Source organism: Rhinolophus ferrumequinum, chromosome 25 (assembly GCF_004115265.2).
Source record: "Rhinolophus ferrumequinum isolate MPI-CBG mRhiFer1 chromosome 25, mRhiFer1_v1.p, whole genome shotgun sequence".
NCBI classification, from domain to species: domain Eukaryota; kingdom Metazoa; phylum Chordata; class Mammalia; order Chiroptera; family Rhinolophidae; genus Rhinolophus; species Rhinolophus ferrumequinum.
In genome coordinates this window covers 24,671,889-24,697,494 of record NC_046308.1, presented here as the reverse complement: position 1 = coordinate 24,697,494, position 25,606 = coordinate 24,671,889, and the positions used below count along the sequence as shown (strand labels likewise).

Genomic DNA, 25,606 nt, shown 5'->3' with positions numbered 1-25,606 from the left:
ACCAGGTCTCTCAGCTTCATATCACCAGGTGGCACTCGCTAGGGCTCCCAGGGGGACCACCAAGCTCTCTGTCAGGAGTTCCAGCCACAGGGAGGGTTCCAGGGCCTGCACTGGGCACAGGGTCCTGCAGACTTCAACTAACTCTGAATTGGCCAGCCAGTTCCCCATCCACATGGTTCTCTTACCTGCAGGGTGGGCTCAGAGAGGCCCCTGCCCCTGCCCAGATCCAGGCCCCTGCCCAGATCCAGCTGACCGCCTCCCAGCACTCCTCCGTGTGCAGGGCAGCCTGCAGATACACTGGCCTGGCAGCTCCAGGAAGTACTCAGGAGTTTATCTATGAGGCTGGGTGTGTATCTCTTGAGTAGTAGAGGGAGGTGGGATGTCTGCCTATATAAGTGTACTTGGGAAGGGGTTGGGGTCATTGGGTTCTCTGGCCCTAGAGCCCTGGTTGGCTTTTTGGAGGGTGGGGGTGACTAAGGAGATGGACTTGAAGGGAGTCTCCTGGGCTTGGGGCTCCCATTTCACAGGAGGGAACAGGTGGGGGGCAACTTTCCAGATAGAGGCAGGACTGTGCCTGTGTCCCCATCCCTGAGGTGGTGCAAAGAGGGCCACAAAGATGGCGGAGGGGGAGCGGGGGTGGGGGGCTTCAGATGTCTCTGGAGCTTTGAGCCTGTTTTCAAACCGAAAAATGGATCAATCCTACTCCAGCAAAGGGTTTGCTGGGCATGGGGGCTCCAGAATTTAGTGAGGCAAGAAAGGGAGTGGGCCAGGCAGAGGCGCCCCTCCCATCCTTCGGCCTCTGGACAAAGCCCTTATCGGTGGCTGGCCACTTTGAAGACTCGCACACCCATGCGAGCCTGGGCCGCCACGCCCTCGGTCCCGCGCCCCCAGCCCGCTCGAGCACGGGCCGCCATTCCCGAGGCCGCCTGCAGGGGCCGCCGCCTCTTCAGAAATGCGCCGCCTTTGTCTGGGGCTTGCAGCGCCGGTGCACCGGCGGGCTGAGCGCCTCCTGCGGCCCGGCCGGCGCGCCCCGGCTTCGCGCTGCCTGCGCCCCAGCCCCGCGCTGCCCGCGCCCATGCCCCGCCCGGGCCCGCGCCCAGGTGAGCGCCCCGCCCGCCGCGAGGCCCCGCCCCGGACTGCCCCGCCCTGGCGGGGGGACCGGGCAGATTCCTCGCGCGTCAGACCACATGATCCCATAAAACATTCATCCGCTCCTGGTCCGCGCCGCCGCCTTCGCCCTCCGCGCCGCGGCCCCGCCAACCCAGCTGACCCGCGGAGCGGAGCGCTCCCAGCCTCGTCCCGCGGCCGGGCCGGGGCCGGGCCGGAGCGGCGGCGCCTGGATGCGGACCCGGCCGCGGGGAGACGGGCGCCGGCCCCGAAGCGACTTTCGGTCCCCGACGCGCCCCGCCCGACCCCGACGATGAAGAGGGCGTCCGGCGGAGGTGAGTGCCGCGCCGCGCCCAGTGGCGCAGGGTGGGGCTCTGGGTGGTTGGGTGGGGGGAGCTCCCGGAGCCGCAGGGCCCGTCGGGGCTGCCCAGGCAGGCGGCAGGGTCACTAGCAACAGTGAGGGCAACCGCAGTGCTGCGCCGACTGGGGCCGCCGGTGCCCGGCCCTGGGAGGGCGGAGCCCGCGGCAGCATGAAAAGTTGCCGCTTCCTGGGAAAGTTGGCGGCAGCGGCGGAGCCGGGGGCGACGGGTCGGGATGGCCCCCGACTCCGAGCCGGGGCCGGGGTGGGGGCTGCGGTCTGGAAGGGCGGGGTCCAGCCTCGGAGCATCCCGGCTGCGAAGGGGTTAATGATCTGGTTTGCAGAAACGTGGGTACCAGCAAGGGTGGGGATGGCCTCCTCCACCCTTGCCCGGCGCCGAATCAGCTCAGGACCTCTCTTGTCTCGGGTCAGGCCCAATGGGGATGAATGGGGGCGTTGGCGACAGCAAAGGGCGTGGGATGCGGGGCTAGCCCTGTGCTGCCCCCCCCAGGAGGAAGGGCGATGGGAGGAGGCAGCCAAGCACCCCACTTCTGCAGCCTGAGGGCCCCTGCGGGGCTCAGCTGAGGGACTGGCAGCACCCCCTCCCTGGCACCCCTCGTGAGACTCCTCCCCTACCTGGTGTGAGATCCTTAGAGTAGGGGCTGGGGACCCAATTGCATGCCCTACCTGGAGAGTGGTCCCCTGGTGACCCAAAGGGTTGCCCTGCTGATGTCCACAGTGCCGCAGGCTGCACACACGTTTTCTTTGCACGTGCATGTGTCTACAAGGGCTGCACATTTGCACACCGTGTGTGCAGACACTGTGCCAGGCTGCCCCAGTGTGCACGTGCACACATGCTGTGGGGGCACACCCGCAGCATCGCCCGCCCCTCCCACGTGTGTGGCACACATGCATGCACATCGCATGCCTGCTGTGGTCTCTACACTTGACACATGCTGAGGGCCCTCGGCAGGACCGGCTCCCACGCCTCCACGCACATGTGTTGAGGGGGATGCTCAGGGCAGCGGGAGCTCACAGATAGAGGAGGCGAGTAACCAGCTACAGGAACCTGGCCCCACCTCTGTCCTTCTACCCCCACGTCCTGGGAGTCTCCCCTTCGCAGCCCCTTAGGCGCGTGTATGTGCGTGTGTGTATGTGTGTGTGTGTGTGTAACTTGGTAGGCATCTGCACATGTCTGTCTGCATTCGTGACTGCATGTGCCTGTGGACACATGAGCATGTGTCTCTTTGCCTCTGGGTGTGGGTGCCCCTGTGTGCCCAGGTGGGCTGTGGCCAGGTTCTGCCCAAATCTGTAGCAGAGGCCCTGGGAAATGTGTGTTGGGGGCTAGTTCAGTGCCCTAGCCCAAGATGTGAGGTGAAAGAGCTCCCAGACACTCCTCACCGTCCCCCATGCTGGGGCAGTGGTGACAGATGGGGGCTGGGGCCTACCTGGGCAGGGAAGGCCCATTTCAAATCTGGAAGTCAACACCTTGACAGACAAGACAACCCCCTCATCCACACACACACACACCATACTCTGCAGTGACTGCAGCTCAGCCCAGTGCCCCCCCTGGCTGACCCAGGGTGACCTCAAGAAGGCTTTGCCCCTGGTGCCTCAGTCTCTCCATAATGAGGGGTTCTGTGGTGTATCAACTGCCTCAGGTGCTGTGTGGGGCTCTGAGATAAGGGTGTTGGTAACCCGTTCTCGCTGTGGTGAGGACACCAGGCCAGGGCTCAGATAGACGGGGCCACACTACCTGCACCCCTGCCACCATCGGTGTCCTTGTCTGTGGAATGGGGCCAATGGGTCATCCTTTTAGGGTGAAACAGAGGAGTGGGTTCCATGATGGGGCAGGCAGGGGGCCTGGCCACTCCCCTTTGTTTAAGCCTGTCCTTCCATCTGTAAATCAGGTACCGGCCCCTGTCCCCCTTTTGTCAAGGTGAAGAAGAAGCAAACTCCCACTCAAGGGCCAGAGCCAGGTGGTAGTTCCTAGCTCCTAGATGTAGAGTGGCAGAAGAACAATGGCCAGATTTGGATCCTGGCTCAGCTACTCACCAGGGGTATGACCTTGGGTGTGACTGTTTACCTCTCTGTGCCTCAGTCTCCTCACCTGTGACATGGGCCAGTAATCAGGTCTTCCTCGGAGGTTGTTGGGGACACATCAAAGCTGAGGCCCACATGGAGTTTTGACCTCAGTGCTTCTACCTTCAAAATACCAAAAAAGACCACCATCTCCATCACCACCCCGCCGCCCCCAACCACCACCTCTCACTCCCCATCAATGGTTCCCAAGTAAGGAAGTCCTGGAACCTGTGTCCTGCCACTCAGATCCCTCTTTACCCATTTGCAGATGGGGAAAAAAAGGCCCCTAGAGGCCACAAGGGAGTTGGAGATGGGGGATGGGTGGTGGGGGAGCAGGGAGCAAGAGAGGGCACTGTGGGAGGTAGAAAGTGGCCACCTCCATGTTTCCCAAGCTGGGGCAGCATCTCTGCTCTGCTCCTCACCAGCAGGGAGCCTGCAGAACCACAGAGCCTCTTTTTCTCGATATGGGGGGATTAACAGCCAGCTGGAGTCCTACAGTTAGGACTGGCCCTCCCTGTGGTCCTGGATGAGAGGTAGGGGAGAGGGCTGAAGGGAGGAGAGCCTGGCCCAGTGGGTTGGGGGAAGAGGGGGTGGCGTCCGTGGAAGACCTCTCAGCATAGGATGTGCTGGGGCTCTGGAAGTCCTGTGTCCTAGGCAGCCAAGGGCGGGCCCGAGGCCGGTGCTGCCACGTCTCCCCCACTATCTCTGACACCTACCTCACCTTCCCTAAGCTGCCCCCAGGCCAGGGAACTCAGGCTCACCCACAAACAGTGAAGGCCCCTCCTTGCTCCTGCTCTGGCCTTGAATTCATGGCTTTGTAGCATGGACACCTCTGGCAGCTGGTGCAGCACCAGGAGGGTCCTGGCTGGTGAAGTGGAAGGAGCCCACCCCCCAGGGCCTTGGCTCCTGCTCGCCTGGGCCTGTGGCCAAAAAGTCTCCACGGAGCCTCAGTCTGTGCATCTGGAAAGGGTCAGGAGAACCGCGCACAAGGAAGGAGTTCCACGATGAGTTGATTGAATAAGTGAATGGTGTGTGAGGGAATGAGTGTATGTCAGTGAGTGTGGGAAGGAGGGAGTGTGTGAGCGACACCCCTTCCCTTGGGCCCTGATGTAGGGGTCTTGAGGACCCTTGGCTGTGCCTGGTCAATACCATTCATGCTGCCCCACCCCCAGCCTGGTGGGCCCTGACTGCTGACCCCGGGGCAGGGCTGCCTGACCCTCTGTGGCCAGCCAGGGCCTGGACCTCAAGAGCCATAGGCGCCTGCCTGGCTGCCCTACCCCCAGCCATGCCCCCCACATGTCCTCTCAGGGCCCAGCCTCTGCAGCTCCTGTACCCCTCAGTGTCCCCTGCCCTGTGGTCTGGCTGCTTCTGTACCTTCTGATGGCCTAACCCCAGACACTATGTTTGCTCACTTAGACACCCATTCATTCTCTCATTCACTTATTCATTCATTTATTCATGCATTAGTTCCTGGCCTGTCAGACCCTACTCTGCGCCTGTCAATTAACGGGATGTGATCCTTCGCCTCCTGAGTTTATAGGACTAAGTGCTTTAAAGGACAGGTGGTCACAGAGCTGTAAATGCGAGCCCAGCCAAAAGGTGGGCACACGGTCCACACCTGCACTGGGGCGTGTGGGCCCGGCTGGGTCCCACCATACGGGTGTTTCGTGCTGCAGTTTCTTCTTTTGTCACTGTATTTTAAACATTTGGCACATCAGGAACTATTCTTGTGCATCATAGGTTTGCTGATGTGTATAGAATCCCTTCCTGAAGATGTGCCATAATTTATTTATCCAAACCTGCCTTGGCTTGTCACACTGCCAGGGGTTGTGTAGCTGGACATGGGGAGATCCAGTCCCCACGTGGAGGCCCCATCCGGTCCTCCTGAGGTGTGGTCACAGGCCCTTCCACCTTTTACGGGTGGGCTCCGCATTTCTGGCTGATACTGAGTGAATATGCTTCCAGGTGTTGATCAGGACTCCAGCCCCAGGGCTTCGGACCGGCTCTCTCCTGCCTCGTAACACTGCCTCTGCCCTCACCTTGCCGTCCTGACAGCCCTACCTCCATGTGGGCCCGCGGCCTTGCCTGCTGGGAGAGGATGGCGGAGGAACCGTGAGGCCTCCTCCTACAGCCTTGCACGGATCCCCGCCACCGCCACCGCCACCAGCACAGGGCAGCCAGGCCCAGGAGGTGGAGCTGAAAGGCAGGGTTGTGGGCAGACTTCCCAGAGGGGCTGTGGAGAGGTGCTGCCTGGGCAGAGACCAGGGTCTTGAGTTGGCCCAGGTGGGCCTGGCAGGTGGTGAGCCCTGTCTGAGCCCTGGCGTATGGACCTGGGCCAATGGGGACACAGGGAGCCTGCGTGGAGGGGCTGGGATGTCAGGACTTGACCCAGCCCCCCAGGGGTGCTCATCATCTCTCTGGTCTGTACCAAGGCATTCCTAAGTGGCCGTCACAGATCGTGCTCCATGGCATTGAAGTGCCATGGAATGTTGGGGGCATTGAACAAGGATTTCTTGATCAAGCAGATTTGGGATTAGCTGGGGTAAGTTGTGCTGACGGAGCTTCTTTACCACAGGGGGGTGTCTCAGGGCCTCGGGTTTATGAGCAAGGTGGGCAGGGCCCCTCTGGAAGCCTTGTGTGACACACTTCAGGGTCTGGTGTGCCCAGAAATTTGAGGTCCTTTGGGGAGACTGGGAGGACCATTGGGCCCCCAGCAAGAGCAGCAGGGATGGGTGGGACATCTTACACCAACGCTGTAGCCGCGGCACCTAGTGGGTGGAGGGACTGCTCTTCTCCTGGCAGTGTGAGGCAATGTGCAAATTTAACCTTTGGGTTTATGACTCTATTTCTTTGCAGCAAATGTCACGGGAAATGTCAGGCTGAGGCTGAAGCTGGTGAGGGGCCCATCGAGCAAGCAGGTGGAGTGCCGAGGGGCTCAGGCCAAGGCAGGGCTCAGAAACCCTCACCTCCTACCAGGAGCCCTCTTGGATTGCCCGTTGCTTCCCTGGGCCCAGTGCTGTGTCCTCAGTCTGTCCCATTGTGACCTTGTTGAGATGTTGCTTTTATTCACCTGCCAGGGCCCAGATGGGGCAGGCTCAGGGACCTGCCAGCAGTCTCCCCTCCAAGTCTGGGCAGCCGTTGGATTAGCCTGTGCAGTGCCATCTTGCTGTGTGACCTTGGGCAGCACCTGCCCTTTCCTGGTCACCAGAGGTCTCACCCATAATCCACGGCTGTTGACCAGAGGTGGTGTTCCCAGCTCATTGCCTTTGTGGGTGGGAAAAGACTCCAATTCCAAGGCATGTGGGATACTGGGCTCTGGGGGAGGTGGGTAGGGCCTGTGTGCAGGGCCAGCGGGCTTATGGCGTCCTGTGGCAGCTTCAAGCACACAGTAGGTACGTCCTGCCCGGGCAGGGCACTGGGGTGCAGAGAGCCAGGACTGTATGGAAGCATCTGCCTCACAGTTCTCTTTGTTCTCTTTGCACCAGCCTCATACTGCAGTGCGAGGGATGGCACATGTTCCTACCTGGTCCTTGGGCAGTGTGGGGTCTGGGCGGCAGGAGGGTGGACCACCTACCCCACCTACCCAGAAGCACCTCCCATCCCCAAAGATGTGACTGGAAGCAGAATTCCAGAGAAAGGCCAGTCCTGACCGGCTCCCAGGACATTCTGGTTGTCGCATCAGAGCAACCTCAGGAGAGCCGTGGGGCCCAAGGTCACACAGGAGACTCCATACCCAGCTCTCCCACCTGCCTCCACAGTTCCCGTGGCCAGGAACCTGGGAGTGGCTGTAGTGCCCACCTCACCTTTCCCAGAGCCCTGCCAGGTTCCCTCCCCCACACTCTGCATTGTTCGTCCTGGTAGAGGCCTCCCTGCTCGCCCAGGACACATTCAGCCAAGCCCTCATCCTCAAAGAACATAGAACTGGCTGGTCACGCCCCTGCCCAGCCGCTGGGACCGCCTGAGGGATGAGGCCCTGTGAGGTGGTGGCTAGTGAGCCTGGCAAGGACTAAGCTGCTAGGTCTCCTGGGGGGCCGAGCCCAAGACTGCAGGGCCACCTGAAAAAGCAGCAGGAATGTCAGTGTCCTCCTGGTACAGTGAGCGAGCGACCCCCACCCCACCACATAGGTGGCCTTCCCCATATGATAGGAACTGATGGAGGAGCTGAGGGGGACCCTGGGACTGTGATTTCTGAGTATGGCCTGGCAGGTACCCCCTCCCCAATCGTCCCCTGGGGAGGACCCTTCCCACTTTTGGTGGGATTAGCCACGTACCAAGATGTACACTCAGGATGGGGGTTGGGGAATCCTGGACAGGTCCCAGAAGATCCCTCGTTTCTCTCTCCATTCTCTTAGCAAGTGCTTTCTAGCATTGTTTTAAGACACCTTCTGCCCTCAAGGCCCCCAGGTCCCAGGAAGACACCCCAAAGTCCACAAAGTCCCCAGAAGGTAGAAGTGCTGTGTGGGTGCCAGCAGGGCGGTGAGGACCCTGAGGCCTGGGTCCACCCCACTGGGCCTCCGCCGAGGCCACGTAGGCTCTGGGTCTTAAAGAGGTGCTGGCTGGGGTGGAAGGGGCTCCTGGATGGAACAGAAACTGGGACAGCCCGCTGCATGGGGCTAGGTGGCTGCGGCCTCTGGGGTGGGCCCAGGCTGTCCTGTGCATGGGGAGGAAGGAGATGGGGGTCAGGTGAAGAGCTTGTGGGGGCCAAGAGAGAGCAGAGGGAGAGGTTGGGGATATGGGGCCAGAAGGAAGGGGTGCAGGCTGCCTCCGCCCTGCCCGAGCTGGAGGCCGGCCCACTGCTCTGTATGCTCCTGGCTGTGTGACACGTGGCCCCTGCACACCAGCCGTGTCCAGGCTCTCTTTTATCTCCCTGCTTCAGCCCCAATTTATGTCAGGCAGAGGCTGACACGGGGACAGGTGTGACAAGTGTTTGGCTTCCTGTTTGAAAATTGGCAAAAGAAAAACTCTCCCCATAAAGATATTCTATCTACATACCTCCTGGATGTCACTGAGAGGACCTGTCACGGCCAAAACAGATGGTGGCCCTAATGGACTCCACTCTTCAACCTGCTGCCTGAACCTCGGCTTGTCCCCTGGGGTGGCCCAAGGTGGGTGGCGGTGGTGTGTGTGTGGCTGTGGGTGTCAGGGCCCCTTTGGCACCCTTCCCTATATCGCGGCTGCCTGTCCCACCACCACCCGGATCACACGAAGCCTGTTAGAGGCATGACCATCCTCGTGAGTGACAAAGGGCCTGGGGAGGGGGGCAGTATGTTTCTCCTGCACACAGTGGGAATTAGGGAGGGAGGGAGGGCTGCAGGCCTTCCTGCTGTGGCTGCGGCCCCCGGTGGCCAACCGTGTGTTCACTATCTCCACATTGGCCTGAGGCCCAGGTAGCATCAAGACCCACCTGATATCTCTTATGCAGGACCCCTGGGGCCTTCACTAATGTCCTTTCCTGCTGAGTACCCCATGGTGGGAGCCCATGAGCTGTGACCCCAGCTAAGCTCCACAGGCTCTGCTTGTGCACCCGCCCCTCAGTGGCACCATCAGGGCGGAGGCAGGGGTCAGGGCAAGTCAGGAGGGACGCGTCTGGCAAGGCTGTGGTGGGGGAGGGGAATGGGTGGAGAAGGGTCCAGCCTCTGAAGGGTGGTATGGTCGAGCTCTGGAGAGAAGAGACCTTCTAAGGGCGCTGGGGATAGGGAGGGCTACCTGAGCAGAGGCAGGGTCCAGTGCGCGTGCCAGGCTCGGCCTGGGCTAACGCTGGGTCAGGTGCCAGCATGCCCTCTCCAGCTGTGACTTGACCTCCGCTCTGTTATATAGGAACGGTGGTCCCTGCTGGGGGAGACTTGAGGTGCTCCCTCAGGACGAGGAGGCTGGGCATTTCCTGTGCACCCCCTGTGCCCTGCCCTCATGAGCTGTGTGGCCTCTCTGCACCCTATGAGAGCACCTTATTATCTCCGTTCTCCAGGTGAGGGAGTGTTCCGAGGTTGGGAGACCTGCCCGAGGCACCACCGAGGCTGTGCCAGTGTCCAAAGTCCTGGGCAAGACCCCATGGCTCGGGGCTCCTGCTGCCCGAGGATGGCGTCACCCACCCTTTTCCAGGGTAGGGCTGTCCCATCAAGTGTCGGCACACGAGACCGAATAGAACAGACTAAAAACACTTCTGATTTTACTGGTTTGTGTGCATTGTAGAAAATCTGGAAAAATATACCAGAGTTTTAAAAAAGAAATTATGTTAATCAGCTTGGGGTGTCATAACAAAATACCACAGACGGAGTGGCTTAAACAACAGAAATTTTTTTCTCACAGTTCTGGAGGCTGTAAGTCTGAGAACAGGGTGCGACAGGGTAGGTTCTGATGAAGGTTCACTGACTGGCTTGCAGACAGCCACCTTCTGGCTGGGTCCTCACCTGGAGAGAGAAAAACCAGCTCTCCTGCATCTCTTCTTATAAGGGCTCCAATCTCATCATGAGACCCCACCCTCAAGATCTCATGACACCTAATCACCTGATTAGTGCCCCACGCACTCTCCTGGGCCTGGACAGCCTTTGGGGAATGCTGTCTGCACAGCCTCAGAAAGCCTGCAACTTGCCCATGGTGGTGAGCACTTCTTGCATTTACATGGCAAGCATTTATGGAGCACCCACTGTGTGCTGGGCACCAGCCATGGTCCTGCCCTCATGGAGACCACGTCCTAGGCAGCAACAGACAAACAAGCAGCGCAGGTGCCTGATAAGAGGTATGAGGTGAAGTGGGCTCCTTGGCAGTGGACGGGGGGCGGGCAGTAAGGGACGCTGGGGTGGGTCCACCAAAGTGCTCCCTCCCCCGGAGATTTGTTGGGTTCTCAGACCCAACCTCCCATTTCACTGAAGATAAACGCAGGCCTGAAAGGCTAAAGTCACTGACAGTGCCTGAGCTGAGCTGAGCAAAGTGACTGGGCTAGGGGTGACCCAGCCCGGGGTAGGGGGGAGGCAGCTAGACAGGAGCAGGAGAGTGGGCCAATGGGTGGGATCTGGCTTCCTGTGGGCCTGGCCTAGGAGGGAAGCAGCTTCCTGCCTTCCCAGGTGGTAGCTGGGTTTAGGTATGCCTTAACCAGAAAAGGTGCTGAGGCTGGGCCTGCCAGAGTCACTGCACAGGGGACCAGGTCTGTGCGACCTGGGCCTGGGCTCACTCTGGGGACTCTCGTGTTGGACGAGAGGAGGAAGGAATGGGGGTGGGGGCGGTGTATGGTGAAATCTTTAGGAAAACGCAAATGCCTCTTCAGGCTTAATGAAGTCAAGCCACGGTCAGCCTGAGCAGGGATGTGGCGGAGACTAGCTGGGTCCTCTGTGGGGTGAAAGGTCAGGCTGCCCTGGTCCTGGGGTTCCATGGGGGAATGAGTGGAATGTGGCCTGCAGATGACCCCATCCCTGGGGTCTGCCCCGGGTCCCGTGGGGTTGGGTGGGGTGGCTCCAGGCTTCTTTTTGGAGCTTCCAGTAGGTGTCGGGGGTGGGAAGAGGCCATACTGGGGCACCTGCACTGACCCCTCAACCATCCCCAGGGCACATGCTGAGAAAATGAGGCCGCCCTCCCTGGCCCTGCCCTCACAGCAGCCGACCCCCTTCCGCAGACAGGAGCACTAGGTGCATCAGCCTCAGGAAGGAGCAGAAATACAGTGAGTGGCTGACCTGTTTTCCAGGAGGCAGCAGCGCCTGCTTCTCCCACCCTCGCTGGTGAGAAGCCGCCAACAATTTCCATCCCAAATTGATTTCAAATAAAGAAGAGTTATCACACACAATCATATAGGAATAATTTATCACTCGTTAATAAAAGAGGAATTACTTACTCACATTGCCCCTGCCTGAGTGCCACGGGTTCAGTTGCAGAGACACGACTGGGACTCTCGTAGAAGCCAAGGAAAGCCTGTTTACACTCAGCCAAGGCCATGGTGAGCCCTCTCCAGGGGCCACAAGTACAGGCGGCCCGCCTGCCGGAGTAATCCACAGGACCCTCTGCTCCTGAAGGTCCTCAGTCTGGGCTGAGGGGCTCGGATCTGTGAGCTAGGAGTGCAGAGGTGAAGAGGGGCCAGAGGACGTGGCTGCCTGGTGGTGGTGGGACTGGGGAAGCCTCGAGCACATAAATGGAGTTTCAAGCTGGAAACTGTCCCTTCCAGTGTCTGGATTTCAGAGACTTCTGGAGCCAAGAGCCTGGACCGTCCCTTGGGACCAGGGGCATCCTTGGCCACCTTTGGCTGAACAGGGGCTAAAGAGTAGCGCGTGCGGGGCCTTGTGCCTGCACCAGATGCCTGGCCAAGCGCCACGATGCTGCAGGAGCTCTCACGGCCCCATCTTCTCCTGCACCTTGGAAGCACCTACTTCTGACCCACGTTCATCTCTACCTCCTGGCAGATACGCTTTATTTTCTTCTTTTTATTTATCTCTGTCTTTAAGGTTTCAATGCCTTACCTTTTTAAAAAGGTAACACTCTGGTCAACTATATCTTGCTCAAAGTTAAAACCTGTACCCAGCCCTTGGAGACGGGCCTGGAGAAGTGGCTACTGTTGCCCCATTTCTCATTTTTCCAAGTGGTTACCTTCCCATTTCTGTGGCTCCTGCCCCAAACCCCTCTTCTCCAGCATACTCCCCAACGTGGCTGTCTTGCTACTGTCAGTTAAATTCATAACCAGTGTTTCCCAGCCCAGGTCCATAAATGCTCTTTGCAGCCCGGCCACAGCAGGGTACTGTGGTGACCTTCCCATGCTTGTATGGCCTTTTGTTTTTCTTGGAGTTTACAGTTGACTTTGTCTTTCTTTTTTTCTCTTGTCTTGTCTCTTCTCCCACTTTCATGTGCTTACTCTTCTCCATGTCAGGCGTTTTACTGGGTCTCTTGTTTTACCCCAGGAAGGTTTCACCCCAGGCCTTTGTCCTGCTGTCCCCGCCTGGGCCAGGTGTGCTGTGGACTCTTCATATCTGCCCAGGACTTCCCTTCATCACCCAATGTTTCTTGGATCCTATGTTTTCCTCTTTCTGGGTTTCCGTCCTGTTTTAGCTGAAGCACATCCCCAACTAACTCTCTCAGGAAGGAACAGTGAAGCATCATTCTGAGTCCTCGAATGTTAGCAAATCTATTCAAGCTGCACTGACCCGTTCCAGAATTCCGTGTTGAAAATAGTTTCCCCTCAGAGTTTTGAAGCCATTGCAGTTTTGTCGTCTCTGGTGTCCAGTGTGCTTTTGAGAAATCTGATGCCACATTGCTTCAGGCCTCTCTTGAACCTCAGAGGCCTGAAATCGCACTATGAATGTCATGTGTTGTGCTAGGCACTTGCCCAGTGGAAGGCTGGTTCTTCTGCTCCAGGAGATTTTCTGGTATTATTTCTTTGGTAATTTTTTTTCTTCTCTGTTGTCTCTTTCTGAAACTCCCGTAAGACAGATGTTGGACCTATATTTTCTTCTGAATCTCATCATTTCCACCAACGCCCCCATCCTTCTCTTTTTGTTTTTCTTTCTATGAGACTTCCTTGACCTTGTTTTCCAACACTTCTATTGATTTTTTAAAAATTCTTAGCAATTCTATTTTTAGCTTCCAGGAACTCCTCTTGTTTTCCAATGGCTCCTTGTTTATAGCACCCTGTTCTTGTTTTAAATCCTCTTCTATTTCTGAGGACACTAATTAGACTTTTTCCTAACTTGTATCTATTCCCCACACTTTCTCTGCTTCCTCTAGAGCCATTTTTCTTCTTATCTCCATTGGCAACTTTTCCAGATGCCCGGTTTTCTAGTCACGTTTACCAGGAAAGCACTCAAGTTAGTTGGATGCTCTGCTGAGAGTGAGGCTTGTTGACTGGCAGAATTTGGGCAACCTGGCAGAAACCTGGGTGTTTCTTCAGGGAAGCAGCCCCTTTGCCACGTTCCCTGCCCTTCTTAGCACATACCCCGTCCCCATCATTGTGGGTCTCAGGGGGATGAGCAGGTGGTGCGTGGGTAGCGAAGGGGGGACCTGCCAACTGTGCCAGTGTTGCCTAAGAAGCAGCAGCAACCCGACTCCGTACTGAATGCGGGCAGGGGTCTGTTTGTGGGGCAAGTCGGTCTGTGCTGGGCTCCAGACCTGTCTTCGAGTCTGCGCTGTCTGCTGAAGCTGAGCTTGGTGGAGGTGGGAGAAGTGGCTCCAGGCATGCTTGCGGCGCAGCCAGGCTGCCGGGCTCTCCTCCCACCGGATACAGCCTCTCCTGCATGAAGCAGGGCTGTCAGGCCAGGCCGGAGCAGCCTCGACGCTGCTGGAAGCAGATGAGCAGCGTGGCTCTGGGTCCCACCTCCGAGCCGAGGCCTCACTTCCCTGGGCTGCTCATCTGAGATGGAGCTGACCGGGTCAGCTCAGCAGAGGCCCCACACTAGCCTCTGGGGAGGCAGGACACTGGCCACAGAGCAGGGGCCTGGGTGGGGGTGCTCAGTGGAGCTTCTAGGCTGGAGGCTTCTTGGGGGCCCCAAGGAGGTGGGTGCTGGCCCATCATCCTCCTCATGCCACTCAGAGCGGGTAGTCAGCTTACCTAGCCACTTGGGGAGGGGGGTTCAGAACCCACATCCTAACCCAAGGCTGCCAGACCCCAGGGACCACCTCACCAGCCCAGGGAACAGAGGACGGCATGGGCCGAAGACAAAGCGCTGTGGGGATCAGGGAGCCCAAAGCATGCTGGCCTGTTGCCAGGGTTGGGGAGATGGCTGCCCCTCCCTGCTATGTGGGTCTCTAGGGGTCAGGGCCTGCTGTGGTCTCTTGGGGCAGTGGGGGTGTGATCTTGGACCCTGTCCCTGGCCTCACTGACACCCTGTGGTCACCTCAGCTCTCTGAGCCTCAGGGCCCTTGTCTGAGGAGTGGGGTTGACAGTTACCCCCTCACTGTGCTGTGGGATGTGGTGAAAACTCCAGGAACAAGGGAAGTTTGCAGCTTGGGCCATTCCCAGGGAGGCCCAGGACCTCTCTCTCCCCTTCCTCCCCACACCCCACCCCAGTGGTGCGCGGTGGTACGCGCTATGTGAGGGTGGGGGCATCATGGTGGACTGACAGGAGACATCGTCGTCCAAGAAGTCTTTGTGCAGCATCAAGGCAGATGCTGGAATGGGGTCCCCGGCCCTGCTCGGGAATGCCTGGTGGCTGCTCGACACTGAACCATCACTCACTCACTTCTGGGGCTCCCTGCCATTGTGTGAGGCTGGCAGCACGCCAGGTGAGCCCCAGGTCAGCTCCTGGCTTCCTGTGACCCAGGGCCTTGCACGTGGCTGCTATAATGGCAACAAGGGCTATGGGCCTCCACAGCTCACTTGCCATCCAAGATTCTGGCTGTGGGGCTGCAGGACGGGTCAGCGAGGCCTGATTACACAGAGGCCCTGTACTTCAGTGCCTCTTACCTTTCCTAGACCAAGTCGTCCCATCTTTGTTCTTAAATGGGAAGATCCCATCAACTGAAGTCTGAATCCTGACGTCCTGGGAAGTGCATCCAAACTGATCTCCCAGTCCCAGTGGACAGTGTAATGCTAGTGGGTCAGCGAGCCACTCTCAGAGCAACCTGGCTGCAGAGCTCCTAGAGGAGAGCACAGTGTCCTGGGGTGGCTGGGTTGGTGTGCAGCAGCTGTGGCCCCAGAGACCCATCGCCCACCCAAAACCACCTCCCCATAGACGAGTCTCCCGGAAGAGCCCTCATGGTCCTCCCAAGCAGGGCCTGTGTGGACTGGTGCCTGGGGACGTCCTCCCTCGGCTCCTCACAACCAGTTTCATTCTGTCTGTGTTTTAAGTTGTCCTCTTTTATGCATGTTTGATTGTCAGACTCCCGACAGCCTCTTTGGCAAAATAATTATTTTTCTTTTGACCTACATGCCATGTCAGGGTCACCTCTCTCCTTACCACCCTCCAGCCCTGTAAGATGCTGCCAGGCTCTGTCCATCCCAGCCATGTGGCCTCGGCAGGACAGTGGCCTTCTCTAACCCTTGGTTTCCTTTTTGTTAGGTGGGGGCTTGAGTGACCTCTGTGGGGCTGTTGTGAGGGTGAAGGTGGCAACACCCACACGCAGTAGGTACTCACCATGCTTCCATCACAAGCCAGGTTGGCAAACTATTTCTCTAAAGGGCCAGATACTAAATAATTTCAGCTCTGTGGGCCACGTGGTGTGTCAGAACCACTCCATTCAGCTGGGGTAGCACTGAAACAGCCACAGTAAGCACACAGGTGGGCTGCATGGCCATAATACATGATTTACAGAGACAGGCAGCAGCCAGCATGCTGCTTTGCCGGATGGCAGTAGAACAGGAGGCTCAGGGCCTGTCAGCTCTGATGAGGGTTTCACTCTAGCTACCTGGACATGGTACCCTGGACTCACTCCATTGGTGGTGACTCGAATGGAGCATCTCAGGCTGAGGAGGGTCATTCACTGCCTCTTGAAACCTTCATCACCTGGAAGGAGCTGGATCCCATGGAGCTCACCAACCCACACTGGGCTTCTCTATGGTCCCGGCAGGTACTGCCCCACTGTTACCACCCCAGCTCAGTTTCAAAGCCCGCATCCACCCTGCAGATGTTAAACCCTTTGCAGAAGCCTGGCCAAGGGTGTTTTCGAGAGCTCAGCTATCTTGGGACTGCTCAGGTGGGCTGCAGTCCAGCTGCTTCCTCCAGACTGGGGTTGATTCCAGGTGGCTGAGAGGAGGGACAAATGATCGTGGAGGACAAATAAACGAGGGCCTCCCGAAACTTGTGTTTGTCTTTTCATAGCAGACTAAATCCTGCTAGAGCAGAGGCAGTCCTCCTGCCTTGTCAGTGATGTTTGGCAAGTGCCAGGGGCTCGAGAGCACTTGGGGGTATGCCCACCTGTCTTCTCTTACTGCAGAGGAGAGAAGACCCTCCTCTGCCACCCCTGGTTCCTGGGAGGGGCTCCCACGTCTGCCCTGCCTCACTACAACAACCCCTCTGCTGTTTGCTGACTCACCTCCTGTGCCCTGACCCTCCCGGGCGCCAGCAGCCAAATGTCCGAGAGTACACTCCTATTGTGTACTCTTATAGCATACACCTTGAGTGTGCGTTTCTACAGCATGCACCCCAAGTGTGCATTTCTACAGTGTGCACCCCAAGTGTGCATTCCTGCACTGTGCCCCATAGGAGGCTAACGCTCTGGGCCTCGTAGGAATAGTCAGCTTCATCTAGGTGACACATGCTCCCTTCTTGGAAAGGGAGAGTGGATGGGGGAGGAGGGCTGGGGTCCTGGACAGGAGCTGGCAGGGGGATGGCATCAGGGCAAGCAGATGAGAATGGTGGCAGATGTGTGGCAGGGCAGGTCCCCGGAGTGACCCCTTCCTGAGCCCACCCAGGGCAGGGGCATGTTGGCTGGTTCCTCATTCGTGTCCTCTGGGAACTCAAGCCCACGATGACCGTTGGAATCTATTAGCCAAGGAACTATGATGAACTGGTTGTGGAGGCAGCAGGTGTTTGTTGGTGGCTTGATGGAGTGGAAAGGGACACTGGCTACGGCCCTGGGGCTGGACAGGTCTTCAGCTGGAAAGAGCCTCCAGATGCTGGCAACATCAGCCCCTAGCATGGGGCACTCTGGGGTGGGGGCTGGGGGAGGTGGGCATCAGGTAGAGACGTGGGCTAGACAGGGCGAGGTTCTAGAGCCCTCAAAGCCAGCAGCTCACCCTTGGCCAAGGATGAATTCCCACGGCCTGGTCTCTGGGCCAAGGATCCTGACCATCAGATGATCTGCCTGGACCTCCCCCTGGCAGTGGGCTCCAGGACTCCTCCTCTGGCATCCCTGACATCTGGAGCCAGCACAGGGCTCCGTAGCGTCTTAAATTCCCCATGTGGCACATGCAACATGGCAGGGTGACTGCCTGTGGTTAGCCACTCCTGGATCACAAGTGTCATAAGCTGCCAGGGTCTGCATCCGGGTCTCAGGCCTGCAGTGTCCAGCACAGCATCTGATGCAATTTGCTGAGTGAGTGACGGTTGAATGAGTGCAACCCCAACCACAGGGTGCCCTCTAGGGCCTCCAGCTCTTTTCAGGTGGGCCAGGCCCCTCCCCTGCCCGCCTCAATTTCCTTGACTTGAAAGGGGCCCTGGGCTGCCCTCCCACAGGATGTGTTGGCTGGAAATTTTGAGGGAGAATGGAGCTTGGGTGTGGGGTGAGGATGATGGGTAAGGTGGGGATGGGGGAGCTTTTAACTTTGTACTGCCCAGCGAGGCCTTTCAATGACTGGGGGCCATGATATTAGAAATCCTGCTAGCCCTGGGGCTATGAACAACTGGCTTTCCCCCACCATTTTGCTCACCTGTAAAATGGGTAAATAAGCTAAACCCTTAGGAGAGTTCACAGAGAGACGGGCCCAGCCTGGGCCTGGCCTGATGTCCCTGGGTACCCCTGTGCACTGAGTGCAGTCAGGAAGCTGTCCTGCCGATCTGCCTGGGTCTCAGTGTGACATCAGGCAGGGTCTGCCCGAGCTGGTATCAGTTTTCCCCACTGCACACAGCTTGGCCTGGAACTACTCAGCCCTGTGTCCAGCACCCTCCGGCCATGGCGGTAACCTGGCCATTTATAGACCTGGCCTGCCCAGCCTGCCCCTGCAGCCCCCGCCCTGAGAAGATCAATAACAAGCAGGGAGGGCCTCGAGGGGCAGGCAGCAGGAGTGGCAGTCACACCCCCTAGGGGATGCAGGGCCCCCTTGAGAGTGGGCTGCCCCCACCAGAGCTGCTGCCACTCTCCTCCCTCCCAGTACCTGGAGCTGGGGGAGGGGCCCAGGAAATGCCATGGACATGCATACTGCCCCTGCGCATGTCCGTGGGCCCCAGGACGGACCGAAGGTGGGTAGTGAATGTGAGAATTACGTGAAGACCGAGGGGGGACAGATGGAGGATGGGGGTGGGCCAGTTGCTGGTGGAGGGCTGGCAGGGGCATGGGGGGTAGGCACAGCGGAGGAGTGCGAGCACAGCGCTGCCCAGGTGCCCTGACCCTCTGCGGTGTGTGGACACCACCGGCCCCACCCCCGCCTGGAGCTATTTCTGGCTTTGGTATGCTGAGCAGTGGCCTCCTGTTCTGTCTTGTAACTGCAGTCTGTGACATGACCCTTCACGCGGACATTCTTGGTGTTCAAGAGGGTCTTGAGCTAACCGATGTCCTGACTGTGCTACAGCTGCCCGACCCTCCACAGCCTACTGACTTCAGCCCCTTGGGGGTGGGGGCAGAGCTCAGAGCCTCCCTGGAGATGTCCACCTCCCAGCTACCAATGGCACAGGTGGAGCCGTATGCCTTTGGCATCTGTCCATGTCCTCACAGCCTGTGCCCCATTCGCGCCAAAGTCACACAGTAGCCATTCTTCAGGCTTGGGCTGGATGCACTGTGGCTCCGTCCCTCTCCCACCCTCCTTCCTGGGCCTTCTCCAGGGGGGGCAGGCTCAGGGCTTAACCACTCATTGCCTCAAGTTCCTAATCTGTAAAATGGGCTCATGATACTGAGAAGAAAATTGATCATTGATTCTTATGCAGCCTTTTGTACCAGCTCGTAGGCTCTCATACTAATCCCTGAGGTTGGAGTTTCTGCTGCCCTATTGCAGTGGGGAGGCAGCAAGGCCCAAGGGCACTGATCCAGTGCTCTGGGACTCCAAGGCTGCCAACCCTGCATCTGTGGCCTCGCGGGGTGGGACCCCTGCATACCTCAGTGAGGCTGGCGGACTCCAGGAGTGGCGGGGGTCAGGGTATATACCAAAGACTGCCCCATGCCTGCAGTCCCTACTCCTGAGCTGTGACCTCAGCAGCCGCCTGCTCACTGCCCACTGACTCGTGTGGTGTCCCCAGAGCCTCCTGCCCGTCCTGGTTGTCCTCCCACCTCTTCGCCTTTCCTCCTCTCTCCACCTTCCTCCTCTTCCTCCACCCTTCTCCCAACACAGTGACTGGGAAGGGGGATCTGGGCCCTTCACTGTGCAGGAGCTGGAGCAGGATGAGCCGTGCATGTGTCCCTTGCGGCCACGCCCAGGCCTGATGCTCCCCCCTCCCCCGGCCTCTGGGGCCTTTGGCTCCATGGCCTCTTCAGTTATTCCTGCCCCATCTGGCTGCCCAGATGGGAGAAGCCCCAAGTAGAATCCGGTCACTGTCCTACCCCAACCCCAGGCCGGTCCCCCCTCCCCCAACCATGGGCCTCCTGCCCCCACCACTGCTTCTGAGCCAGACCTGGGCTAAGGCAGGAGCTCCTCCTTGGGGAAAGCACTGGAGGAGACTCCTGACCTGACCATTCTGCACTGAGGCGTGAGGAAAGAGGGGGCGAGAATAGGCTTCAGGGTAGGAGGGAGAGGGACCAGTTGGGGATTGTGCATCGCTCAGGTGGCCTAATGTGGGGCCACGATGTTCTCAGGAGCTTGGGGTGCATGTTGTACTCTGGTTTTCTGTGTATAAGCCGAAGTCTCAGCAGGGCTGTTTTCTCACCACACGTGCCTAGAGGCGAGCTTGCACTGGGTGCTGAGCACCGGGACCTAGTGAGGCTATGCACAAGGGCAGGCAGGCTGCCAGGCTGCAGCCAGTGGGCAGGTGGGAAAAGGCGCAGCCTGAGGCCTCCGATGGGCTGGTGGGACAAGCAAGAGTACAGTCCTAGAGGCCAGGGAGGACAGAGGATGCGATAAAGGGACAGGCTGGGGGGACAGGCGGGAGGGTAGAATGGGGGAGACCTTTTAGGTTTGGAAGGAGCTGTAGTCCTCCGTGGGCATTGGGAGGGCTCTGGTGAGTGACTGGGTTTAGCCTCTGGGGTGGAGTCAGGGGATGCCCTCCCACTACCTGTCAGGGCCCCTGCTGTTAATATAAACCCACACTGTAAAGTTGGGTTTGATTATCTCATAAAAAGATCCCCCCTCATGCTTGCTCAGCGGTAGGGTTGCTATGGAGACCAGCGGGCAGGCCCCAAGGGGGCCCAGGCTGGAGCCAATTACTGTGCCTGCGGAGGGGAGAGAGCCCACCAACGGCCACTGTGCTGACAGCAGGGCCAGTGCAGAGGGACCGATCCTCAGAAGTTGGTTTCCGAAAAGCAGTTGGCTCAGCGGGAACAGAGTTGTATCTTTGCATCAGATGCCCATTTCCTGGCAGGGCTGAGCCACGCAGCCGCTCTGCCACCTGCCCCCGCGGTGGCACAGCTCGGCTCTGGAGCCTTGTTTGGGGCATTCTTAGAGTGGGTATAGCCCTAAGCTTACTGCTTCCCGGGGGCCTGGGCTGAAGTGGGCTGGAGACCAGAGCAGCTGGCCCCCTTCTGGTGAAGTCAGCTAAACCCAACACCAACTTAGCTCACAACCACAGCTACAAGCCTGGGAGCCACATGACAAGGTGTGACAGTAACATGGCTCAGTTGGTGGTATGACAGGCATGGTTGCGATGGGTGGCTGGTGACATAGCCGACCAGTGGTGTGGCCTGGTCTGTGGCATGGTGTGGTTGGTAGCATGGCACAGTCATGATGTGGCCCGCCCGCGGTGGTGAGGTTCAGAGCCTGGCCCAGTGAGTACCTGGGGCCCTCACCCCACTCCACCCCAGGTCTTCTTCTGCCGCCAAGATCTTGGGGAGAGGAAGTGCTGTTTTCGTAACAGTGACGTCCAGTGACAGCAGGTGAGATACTGGTGGGAGCTGGCATGATGAGGCCTGATTTCCCAAGGAGGCCCCACGAGGAGGGAGCCAGAGAGGCAGTCAGCGGTGTAAACAGAACAGCAGGCCGAGGTGCTTCTCACAACCTCCCAAGCATGGCTAACCCAGGAGGGGTGCCTAGGGCTTGGGGGTCCTGGGCCAGGCTTGCCTCTCTGGACCCCATCCTGGGGCTGTCATGTCCCTGGCAGCTGAGAGGGCAGAAGAGAACCCCAGACTGTGGGGAGGGGGTACCCAGGACCTGGGGACTAGAGTCTGGGAGGGCACATACTTTGTGACCACTGAACATGCCAGCTTGCTGGGGCTCTGGGCTTGGGGCAAGCGTCTGGACCAGCCCAGGCAGAGAGGACCCGGCATGGGTGGGGGGCCCCAAGGTCATGGTCCTGGGTAGGGGAAGCTGGCCTGTGGCCCTGTCCTTCCTGCTGGCTCCAGCCCTAACACTTAGCTGGCTCATGTCTGCAGAATCCTGCTCTTAGGTAGCTGCCAAGGAAGGTGTTAGCTGTCAACGCAGGTGTTAGCTGATAACTCAAGTGTTAGCTGATAAGCCATAACCCTCCCAAGGCGATTCACATTTTAATAGACTCACTCCCGAAGGCGGAAAGAACCTTCAGCATTCAAAGAGGAGGGCTCTAATGGTGGGGTGATACCACTGAGCTTAGTATGGTTGGCCCTACCGGTGAGACCAGGGCTGGATACATCGCCCTTGGAGGAGTCTTCTGCCCGGAATAGGTCATTGCTGAGGCCCCAGGTGTGTCTGGCCCTTCGATGGGGGAGGGAGAATGGGGGTACAGCTGGAGCAGAACTCACTGAGAGTGTGTCCGGGAGGGATGTTTGAGGGCGGCTGGGATTGTGCAAGGATTGATGTCCTGGGAAGGACTAAGCCCCTCGCCTGGGGAGGAGATCAAGCAGGGGAGGAGGCTGAGGGAAGGAGGCTGTGGGAGGTGTTCCTGCCAAGGCAGGAAGCTCTCAAAGTGACAGCATGGGTGGAGGAGGGAGCAGCCCGCCTGGAGGGGCCTCACCCTTCTGAGCCCTGGACCCACCTGCCCGCAGGCATCCAGCCTCCTGACTCTGTGACAGTAGAGTTGCTCTGGAGCCCCTGTGGCAGATTCCTGGGCCCTTTGGCAGGACCCCGGACCCCCGCAGGAGAGCTGCTGAGGGCTGTGGCTCATGTTCCACCAGGGTGCCTGCAGTTTCCTCGTTAAGGCACAGCTCCCCGTGGTGGTAAGTCCTCCTCAGAATCGGGGCAACCCTGGGGTCTTAAGGTCTCCAAGGGCCTGGGGAGGGCAGTAGGTCTGAGCCACAGCCCCACCTCTCCGGTCGCCTGAGAGGGCCCAGCAGCTGACTGCCTGACAGGCCTGGGCCTGAGCCTCGCCCCGGGGCTCCTCTGCTGGAGCTCTGCCAGCCTGGTCCTCAAGTGTTTGCCAAGAGCCTCTGTCTCCCAGCCTGGCCTGTGGGCTGGTGGGGCAGGGGACAATCCAGGGACAGTGGAGACAACAGAGACAGTGAGCAGGCTCAGGGGACCCTGTGTTTATGGGGGTCCCAAGAATATACTGCTGGCATGAGTGTCCATCACAGGAGGCCTTCAAGTGGGCCTCGGCTGGGACCTGGCTAACCCGGAGTGGTGGGGGTGTGGGCATGTTGGCTGGTGTGTTTGAGCTCTGGGCAGGATGGCATGGGCTGTGTGACTCCCCTGGCAGGTTTTGGTGCAGCAGCTTCCACGTGGCAGGTAAAGCACAGATCATAGCACCTGAATTCCCAGGGGTGACAGCACCACCTGGGACCGGACTGGCTCCAGCACAAACTCCAGTCTCACAGGACCCCCTGCTTGCTAAGCACTCTGTCCTCTGCCCACAGGGAGCCGGCTGCTAGCCTGGGTGCTGTGGCTGCAGGCGTGGCGGGTGGCAGCTCCATGCCCAGGTGCGTGCGTGTGCTACAACGAGCCCAAGGTAACAACAAGCTGTCCGCAGCAGGGCCTCCAGGCCGTGCCCACCGACATCCCAGCAGCCAGCCAGCGCGTCTTCCTGCACGGCAACCTCATTGCACACGTGCCAGCCTCCAGCTTCCGCGCCTGCCGCAACCTCACTATCCTGTGGCTGCACTCAAACGCACTAGCCCACATTGACGCCACTGCCTTTGCCGGCCTGGCCCTGCTGGAACAGCTGGACCTCAGCGACAATGCACAACTGCGTGCCGTGGACCCCACGACATTCCATGGCCTGGGCCGCCTGCACACACTGCACCTGGATCGCTGCGGTCTGCAGGAGCTGGGCCCCGGCCTGTTCCGTGGCCTGGCCGCCCTGCAGTACCTCTACCTGCAGGACAATGGGCTACAGGCACTGCCCGATGACGCCTTCCGAGACCTGGGCAACCTCACACACCTCTTCCTGCATGGTAACCGAATCCCCAGTGTGCCTGAGCGCGCCTTCCGCGGCCTACACAGCCTCGACCGCCTCCTGCTGCACCAGAACCGAGTGGCCCGCGTGCACCCGCACGCCTTCCACGACCTTGGCCGCCTCATGACCCTCTACCTGTTTGCCACAACCTCTCGCACTGCCTGTGGAGGCCCTGGCGTCCCTGCGTGCCCTGCAGTACCTGCGGCTCATGACAACCCCTGGGTATGCGACTGCCGGGCTTCGCCCACTCTGGGCCTGGCTGCAGCAGTTCCGTGGCTCCTCGTCTGAGCTGCCCTGCAGCCTGCCCCACGCCTGGCTGGTCGAGATCTCAAGCGCCTTGCAGCCACCGACCTAGAAGGCTGGCGCCATGATCCTGGCCTTCCCGTCCCATCTGGACTGGCGGGCCTACTGATGAGGAGCTGCTGGGGCTTCCCAAGTGCTGCCAGCCGGACGCTGCAGACAAGGCCTCGGTGCTGGAGGCTGGAAGCCCGGCCTCGGCCGGCAACGCGCTCAAAGGACGTGTGCCGTCCGGTGACAGCCCTCCAGGCAACAGCTCTGGCCCACGGCACATCAACGACTCCCCCTTTGGGACCCTGCCTGGCTCAGCTGAACCCCCACTGACTGCACTGCGGCCCCAGGGCTCCGAGCTACTAGGGCCTCCAACCACGGGCCCTCGCCGGAGGCCAGGCTGTTCCCGCAAGAACCGTACCCGCAGCCAGTGTCGTCTGGGCCATCCGGGCAGTGGGGGCAGTAGGGCTGCTGACCTGGAGAGCTCAGGCGCCCTCCCCAGTCTCGCCTGCAGCCTCACCCCCATGGGCCTCTTGCTGGTGCTCTGGACCATGCTTGGGCCCTGCTGACCAGCCTCCGATTACAAGAAAGGCTTTTCTCAGTGCCAGGTGTGTGTACATACAGGGTCCCCGACACGCTGCCCGCCAACACTGGGCAGCAGACCCTAAGGGGCAGCCAGGCCCTCCCTGATGGATGCCTCCCGCCCGCCCACCCCATCTCCACCCCATCATGTTTACAGGGAGCAGTGGCAGTGTTTGTTCCAGAACACTGCTTCCCGCCCGGACCGCGGTATATAGAGATATGCATTTTATTTTACTTGTGTAAAAATATTGGACGATGTGGAATAAAGAGCTCTTTTCGTAAGCTATGGCCTCTCAGGCTGGGATGTTATGGACAGTGAGAGGTAGGGTGGTCCCTGGAGTTGCAGCCCTGGCCCAGTCACGGCCACACAGAGGCCCCAAGACAGTAGGGAGTTGCAGGCCACACAGTTGGTGCAGCCTGGGCTGCAGGCAGTTTGGACTGTCTCAACCCAGCAACCATAGTGGCCACTAGGGATGCGTGGTGCCCCTGCCCACCCCTCAGCCATGAAGACTGACGTCAGTGAGCCTCGTATGCCAGATGGGCTGACAATTGCATCCGGGGAAAGGTATGTGTCAGCCCAGACAACACACCCAGCCCATGGGAGAGGATATAGCTGCCTTTGTGGGGACATTGGCTCTGGTGACACGTGGGGTCCATGGAGGTCCCAGCCTTACACCCCAGCCAGCCCAGCCCCAGTTGCCTCCCAGCTCCCATGTGGCTTGGGGTGGTCCCAGGAGGACCCTGTGCAGGTGGGCTGGGGTGGCTCTGAAGAACTGGGGAGTGAGGCCCGGCAGAGGCTGTGTGCACCCTCATAGCACTGCCTGTGGTCGCACACCACACCTGCAGCCATAACTGCACAGGCACGTGCCCAGGGTACCTATGCTTATACCATTGCACACCCCAGACACAGGCCCACATGGGTCTGCATGCCCCTATAGACACGTGCACCTAGGCAGGGACCACATGTGTACATGCACATGCCTGCACATGCAGCACAGGCAAAAACAGGCACATGCATGTTTCCTCGAGCCCTAGGTGGTGAGGACTCAGAAACAGAAGGGAAAGAGGCCACGTGGCCCTTCGAGGCTCTCCCATCCTCCTTAGGAAGGGGTCTGGGGCAGCGTACTGAGGGGGCAGGGAGAGAGAAGAAAACACTGATTGGAAGAAGGAGGGAGGGGAG

At 59.3% G+C, this 25,606-nt stretch overlaps 1 protein-coding gene across 1 annotated transcript; it reads left to right on the top strand.

The window, feature by feature from the left end:
- The first annotated feature begins 1,277 nt into the window (after window positions 1-1,277).
- Window positions 1,278-24,667, top strand: RTN4R (reticulon 4 receptor). Its single transcript, XM_033098069.1, is given in 7 exon segments — window positions 1,278-1,442; window positions 23,018-23,705; window positions 23,707-23,762; window positions 23,765-23,796; window positions 23,798-23,861; window positions 23,864-23,914; window positions 23,917-24,667. Coding segments are annotated over 7 exon segments (1,410 nt in total). The 5' UTR covers window positions 1,278-1,420; the 3' UTR covers window positions 24,414-24,667.
- Window positions 24,668-25,606: the final 939 nt, after the last annotated feature.